This window comes from Nicotiana attenuata, chromosome 1 (genome assembly GCF_001879085.1).
Source record: "Nicotiana attenuata strain UT chromosome 1, NIATTr2, whole genome shotgun sequence".
Taxonomy (NCBI): Eukaryota; Viridiplantae; Streptophyta; class Magnoliopsida; order Solanales; family Solanaceae; genus Nicotiana; species Nicotiana attenuata.
In genome coordinates, this window is record NC_031989.1 from 33,445,359 (window position 1) to 33,453,108 (window position 7,750).

The 7,750-nt window shown below is 42.2% G+C and overlaps 1 protein-coding gene across 1 annotated transcript in view; it reads left to right on the plus strand.

Moving 5' to 3' along the window:
• Window positions 4,173-7,750, plus strand: part of LOC109224263 (protein VASCULAR ASSOCIATED DEATH 1, chloroplastic) — a 26,406-nt gene continuing 22,828 nt past the window's right edge. The window contains exons 1-4 of the mRNA XM_019388852.1: window positions 4,173-4,590; window positions 4,880-4,939; window positions 6,759-6,809; window positions 6,989-7,054. Coding sequence (XP_019244397.1) covers window positions 4,399-4,590; window positions 4,880-4,939; window positions 6,759-6,809; window positions 6,989-7,054 — 369 coding nt within the window. The 5' untranslated portion in view covers window positions 4,173-4,398. The remainder of the gene's footprint in view (window positions 4,591-4,879; window positions 4,940-6,758; window positions 6,810-6,988; window positions 7,055-7,750) is intronic.

Here is a 7,750-nt window from a genome sequence, read left to right on the forward strand (position 1 = left end):
ACCCCCCCCCCCCCTTTTTTTTTACGACTTACATGCTGGAGATCGAGAGTGCTCGTAGGGCTGAGACGCGGGCCGAAGTTTTTCTGAAAATGGCCGCTAAGTATCGCCAGTATCGCATCAGGTGTCGTAAGATGCATGCGCAACTTAGGGCAAACGACAATACTCAATCCATAAGGGAGGAGTTGGAGAAAAGGGATGAGGATCTGATGCGGTCCACCCGTAGATAAAGCGAGCTCGAGGAGCTACTTAGTGCCAAAGACGAGGAGCTTGAGGTGGGCAAAAGGGTTGCAGCAAAATGCGAGGATCTTCAGGCGAAGGTGCTGTCTTTGCGAGCCGATCTTGAGTAAAACGCCACAAGAGTCGCCAATCTAAGTGCAGAGTGGACGGAGAATATGGCTGAGCTAGAAAAGAAGGTGGTCGAGTTAGAGAGAGCCGAGGGAGCTCGAGTGGCGGCTTTGGCGAGGGAGGCGGCGTTGGAAGATACTATCTGCGTCCTCGGGTCTGAGCAGGAAGCCGAGAAGGCAACGACCATGCTGAGGGAGGCGCGGCTCGAGGAGCGGATCGGTGAACTTGATCAGGATGCCTCGAGCCTGGGAGACTGTGTTACGGCTCTCGAGGCCGAGAAGGTGCAGTTGTTGGCTCAGGTCCGTCCTCAAGAATCTGCCCCTGTTGTTGTTCCCTGCCATTTGTACGAGCTATGGGTCCATGCTGAGGCCCAACGAGATATCTATAAGGGTTTGTGGATGGCGGGGAGCGTTCCTGAGGTCGATTTCGAAGATGTTCGGATTAAGGCGCGCGAGGCTCATCTTGCCTATGGTTATGAACCCACGACACCAGAGGCCGGTGGGGGTGCTGAGATTGAGGATGGGCTTCCTTCTAATGATGACGATGTTGGAGAGGACGATGGTGGAGATGAGGCCGAGTGAAATTTTTATAGCTTTTTGTACTTAGCTTTTTTTTTGTTCTTTTGTTGTTGCTGGGTGCCCCCCCCCCCTTTTTGGCCCTTTGTAAGATGCCTTTTCTTCGAATGAAATAGTCGGCTTGTCTTCATTTGTATGTTTTTGGCTTTCCCTTCTCTTTTCCCTTTCGATTTTCTTGGATTTTCTAACAAGTCCCTAACTTCGGGTAGTTAATCTGAGTGGGATCAAATTCGACCCGCTATTTGAACTTGACTTTGTTAACCCGAGCGGGGTCGAGTTTTGTCTTGCAAATTTGAGTGAAGTCAATTTGGATTTATTAATTCGGTCGAGGTCGCATTTTGTCCTACTAGTTTTGAGCGAAGTCATTTTTGACTTGTTAATTCGAACGAAGTCGAATTTCGTCTTGCCAATTTGGGCGAGGTCACTTTGGACTTGTTAATTCGAGCGAGGTCGAATTTCGTCTCGCCAATTTGGGCGAGGTCACTTTGGACTTGTTAATTCGAGTGAGGTCGAATTTTGTTAGCTTGAATGAAAGTCAAATTTTTGGCGATGGTCGGGGTCCGTTAGGGCATAAATTCGAGCGAGGACTAATTATAACCCGTTATGAGTTCGAGCGAGGTCGACGTTGACTTGTTAATTCGAGCGCGGTCGAATTTTACTTTCTCTTGGTGATGGTCTATGGCCGTAAGGGTGTAAATTCGAGCGAGGTCGAATTGTAACCCGTTATGAGTTTGAGCGAGGTCGAACTTTCCTTTTGCTTGGCGATGGCCGATGGTCGTAAGGGTGTAAATTCGAGCGAGGTCAAATTGTAACCCGTTATGAGTTCGAGTGAGGTCGAACTTTCCTTTCGTTTGGCGATGGTCGATGGCCATAAGGGTGTAAATTCAAGCGAGGTCGAATTGTAACTCGTTATGAGTTTGAGCGAGGTCAAACTTTCCTTTCGTTTGGCGATGGCTGAGGTTCGTAAGGGTGTAAATTCGAGCGAGGTCGAATATTAACCCGTTATGAGTTCGAGCGGGGTCGAACTTTCCTTTCGTTTAGCGATGGCCAATGGCCGTAAGGGTGTAAATTCGAGTGAGGTCGAATTGTAACCCGTTATGAGTTCGAGCGAGGTCGAACTTTCCTTTTGTTTGGCGATGGCCGATGGCCGTAAGGGTGGTAAGAATGTTGCATGCTGCCTTGCTTTTTGGAGAGTTACTCGTTGTTGCATCGTTTATGCATGAGTTGGGGTGAGTCTCAATTTATCTAATCTTGCTTTCATTGGAGAATATCATGCGTTGTTGTATAGTTTATGTACGCGTTGGGGTGAGTCCCAGTTTATCTAATTTATTTATTGCTCGACCTGGAAAGACCGTTGTTGGGACGGGTGACGAACTTATTGCTTGGGACTCTGAGCACCTTGGGGATCGATTGATTTGAACGAAGTTCGGACGCAACTCATAGTATTTAGTCGGCCGAATTGGCGTAGCATTGCCATGGCGAGCGTACGAGTAAGCTTTCCGTGTTCATGTTTTGCCTGTATTGTGGAGATTGTACGTTCCATGAGCTCATCGCCCAGTCCCAGGCTATGGAGATTATTTCTTAATGATGCCAGCTTGTTCTGAGCCGTTTGTCTGTTATTTGTAATATGATACGGTGTAGAGGGTTTTCTCGATTTGCCGTTCGTCGTAGGGAGGAATTTAGAGCATGTATGTCGGCTAGCCTTTGTTCGCGAATTTGGAAGGACGTCCCTGTTCTCAGTTCCACTTCTCCTTTTTTTTTAAAAACAAAAGGAATAACGGGTTAGTACATGGAATATTCTGTTACCTTGGTCGGCTGTTTAGCTGATGAATGAGGGGGATTGACCATGTCTCCCTCGCCCGCTGCACTCTTCGGACCTGGGTAGTTCCTTCGTTCGGTATTGAACTAGGGATCGAGTCGCAGGGTGGCTCGCTTTGTTCCGTATTCTAGTACTAGTTTTCGGCATATTGACTTCGGCTTTATGCTCGGCCTTGTCACTGGTTGAGCTTTGGCCTTTCGTGGGTGGATGGTCCGCTTCCCCCATTAGGGTCTCGAGTTCGAGTCCCAGTTCGTTAGTCCCGGGCGTGCAAAGATACGCGTAGTTGCAGCCTCTTTATGATGGCTCATGCTCACGAAACTTCAGGGTTACTGTTGTGGTGCAACGTAGTTTTCGTGTGTAAATCCCTAGGTTGGTTTGACGGTTTCGGGGGTTTACCGACCGGTCCGACAAGTCGGCATTCGTAATGAACGGGTGAAACTTCACCGAATGGGAGATAGAGTTAAGGCCATGTTTGGATCTAGAGGGAACTAAGCCTTTGGCTAGAAAATCCCCATAGACGACGCCACATTGTTCGACCAAAAAGATTCATACTTTTTATTGAACTAATCAAAAAAGAAGGTTTGAGGTAAATCCTAGCCAAAGGTAATTTACCCTAGATCTAAGATAGTAGGTAAGAACAAACAAACACAAGATTTAACTATAACAATGATTGAATCCTATTATATAAGAAAATGATGGTGATTTTCATAACATTGAATAATAATGAAGAATACATAGATAAAATGAGTCACCGATCTTTAACAAGGTTGAACTTTACATATATGATATGATGAGACTAACGACGTATATTGGGGATCTGAGCTTCCTTTGTTCTTTCTCCTTCACGGGGAGAGAGAGATGAGGATCCCTCTTCTTCTCAGAAAATATCTCTGTGTGTGAATTTGTTTGAGCCCCCTTTCTTCTTCTTCTTCTCACTTAGTTTATATATTAGGTATTCTCCTTTACCCAACGGTCATTAACCATAGTACCTGAGTCATTTAACTGTATTACTGGTTGACCCTCTGAAATGCCGTAACATCCAATTCGCCGTTCAAGCATTCTGAATACACGAGGTGCGTGTCATTATAACATTGTATGGATACGACTTCGGCCCAAGTGACATTTTGCCGTTCCTCTCTATGCGGATTCTCATCTGGTCAGATTTCGACCCATACAGTACGCATAATTTAAATTATTATAGATTGTAAAAGTTAAGTAAGAAGATAACATTTATCCTATATTACTACTGAATAGAATTAGATCGTGCTTGAAAATATGAGATTTCTAATATTAGATTATTTCCTTATCCTTCTAACTTCAGACCATCCTTAGTGCATACTTTACTAATTGGGTTTATTAAAACATAAATCATCTACTTTAAATCATTAGCCGATACCACACACCAACTCTAATATACTGTTGACCGTTAGTTAGTCCAGTAGCGAGGAAAAAGGTGGAGAAAAAAAAGTCAAAAATGGGCACATCAAACTTGAAACTGAATACAGGTCCACGTCTCCTTCGGTAGAGTTACGTCCCAACAACACCACGACGCGCTCGAACCTTTGATGTTACCGACACGTCGTTCTCCGTGCTAAAATAGCCGTTTACACTTCCTTTGGACTCCTCGTTATTAATTTCACAATAACCAACCAACCAACCATGGCTGCCGCCGTGACCGAGAAAATTATGTCGCCGTCGCCTCCGCCGTCGCAACACATGCATCTGTCGCCTTCCACTGCCCGGCGTGGCCTCGACGCCGCCGCCTCCGATGCTGATGCTCTCGATCGCCGCCCTTCCCCTGATCTTTCCTCTTCTTCTTCCCCTAGCCCTTCACGATTATCTGATGCTCAGGTTACCTTAAATTAATTTGTTCAATTAATTTCTACTCGATATTGCATTAGGAGTCTGAATTATGAATTAAATTCCACAATTTTAGTGTATACTATATGAATTTTATGGGTGATCATAGCTTCTACGAAAGTTTCTACTCTGGTTTATTGTTGCATGCAAATGAAGAACTCTTTTACTTTTCAAGAGTTTGTCACAATCAACTAACTAAATTTAAACAATTTTGGTGTTGTGGCTGGTGAATGATTTGACTCTGTGTGGCTGATTGCAACAATTATCAATTTTGTGACAGAATCAGCTGTTTGTGAAGAGTGAAGAGTATCGACAACTGTTCCGTTTACCGCCCGATGAAGTGAGTATACGTCTCTTATGTGTTAATTTCTCTATGAATTTGCTTGCACTGAATTGTGGCAGTTTACTTTATGGTTATATATATGCTATTTTGTAATTCACCAGGGGCGGATGTAGTGAAGAAGCTACGGTTCTTCCAATCTTAGTAGCTTTGGCTTAAACCCTTTATATGTGTTAAAAAACCCATTAAATAAGTAAATATAATATATTTCGAATCCAGCAATTGGACTGGATGTAGTAAAATTCCGAATCCGAACCCATAAAGTTTAAATCTGTATTCACCAGGATATACTCTGACCTTTTTCCCTTGGTATTTTAATGTCTTTAGAAGTGTCAGTATTTCTGATTATCATTTCTTGTTTGAGGCTTAATCCTGTAAGACAACAAACAAATTGCGAAACTAGTACCAAATATCAAGTTCCTTTTTTGGCGTGGTTATGGAAATAACTTCTCCGGCTATGTGCAAACACATCTGGTCCCAAGTTGGAACAAAGAAAGAGCATTGTAGTCAGAGAAGTTGTTTTGACTCGGGATAATCTTAGGAAGAGGGGAATGCCACTTTGTTCAAGATGCTATTTGTATGGGCAGGATGAAGAGACAATCAATATCTATTTTCACACTGCCGGATTACTAGTCAACTTTGGTATTTGTTCATCAATGTTAGAGGCATTGGATGGGCAATGCCAGGTACACCTTCTGATGTGTTGACAAGCTGGAACAAAGAAGGAACTTTAGCTGAAACAAAGACAGGTGGAAAATTGTCTCTGGTGGACAGTATGGAAAGAGAGGAGTTCAAGATGTTTTGAAGATAGGAGCAGTTTATTACAGCTGATTAAGATTGATTGTGTTCCTCTTTTTAGTTTTTGGTGTAAATCTGAATATATAGATGATCCTGAGGCTCTCCTATATGCGCTAGATTCCTTGTAAGAAGATCGAGGTTTTATTTTGGTTTTTAATTTGGTGCCATGGTTTAACAATTTATTTTCCGCCACAACCTTTGTGCTGATGTCTCTCTCGCTGTCTCTCTCTCTACATAAAGGGCAGTCCAGTGCACAAGGCATTCCGCGTTCACACATCGTCCGGAAAAAGCCGCACCCAAATAGACAACCTACCTTAATGCAAGCATTAGTGACTGCTTCGATGGATCGAACCTGTAACCTATATGTTACACGGAAACAACCTTACCGTTGCTCCAAGGTTATATATATATATATCTATATGAGAGAGAATGTTGCTTTCTCCAAAAAAAAAAGGAGCGTTGCAGTAGGTTGACAACCAGTGTAAATTAATGTAGAACTAATCTGACTATGATCAAACCTCTAGAGCGGAATGGTACAAAAGATTTGTATGGCCGACTCCAACTTATTTGGGGTCGAGGCATAAATGGGATATGTTCCTGTTTGAGATGTTCTACAAGCTTAAGAAAACATTAGGTTGTCCACTTAAGCAGATGCTTCCTAGTGCTTATTGGCAAAGAAATTATCTAGAACCGTTTGCTCAAAAAAGTACTTAGCCTTCGTGTGTCCAAGTCATACTTTGATTTGCACCCCATAATGTGTCGTTCTGCCAAGTTCAATTTTTGTACATCTTATAATGTCCATGTTTCGGAACAGGAATAGATAATGTGATCTTTAGATCCTTTTCTTTTACATCTTTTCACTTAAGTTGTTGATTGAGCATGTCTTGTGTAATCTTCATCTCATCTGTATGAATAATATAGTTCTACCTCTTCTTTCCCGTGGCTGAATGCAGCTTTGGAATCTGCATGCTAATAGATATTTTATGTTTATGTTCTGTTGGCCTGTATAAATTCTTCACAGGTCCTGGTTCAAGATTTTAACTGTGCGCTGCAAGAGAGTTTTCTACTTCAGGTAAACTTGAACTGTATGATGTTTCACATTTATACACATTAAAAAGATGATATTATACATGTATAGTTGAACTTGTGGCTTCTTGAACCCCCCTCATTTCTAATATGTAACATTTTCCCTTTCTTTCTAATTTGTTTACACGCTTTTATGCGTTGGTTAATGTTTTCCTGTTGTTGCAGGGTCATATGTACCTCTTTGGCCAGTATATTTGCTTTTATTCCAACCTCTTCGGCTTTGAGACAAAGGTTTGGTGTTCTGTTTTTTTTTTCCCTTCAATAAATTTACCTTTTATAAAACCTATAGTTGATTGAGATAGGCTTTCACTACTGATGAGGTGTTCTTCTCCGTACACAAATATAGCTGAGATTTTGTCCGTTCAGATTATGCAATTATTTTGGAATTACTATTAACAAAATATTTACTAGATTCACGGGGTCAGGATAGAGGTTATGTGCCTGCATGAGAAGGAAAATGCATATTTTGATTTGTTTGGATTTGTTTTCATAGCATTGCTTAATTGAATTTCAAATGAAAGGCTTCATGTGATTCAAGGTAGAAAGAAGAGGAAGGGAAGGTTCCATTTACTTAGAACTAGATATGACGATTTGTCTGTATAAGGTGCTTACGTGCTACCCACCTGAAATGGGTGCATTAGAGAAAGTAAACATTCCAAGTAACACTAGGAAGGGTTTGGCTCACATGTTTGATGTTTGGACTGATACAACAGGATATACGTTATAGAAGGGATATAGGCAAGGACGATACGACCTCTCATGTGCTGTGGGATGTCATATGGAAGAGAGAGATTCAAAAAGCTCATAGTGGAATGCTCTATTATCATTCCATCTTAAGCAGTTTGTTTTATATGAGAGTTTTGTCAATTGAAGGCGATGGATATTTGAACAGCAAAGGACCCTCTGTTTCCTATGTCTTCCTTTTTA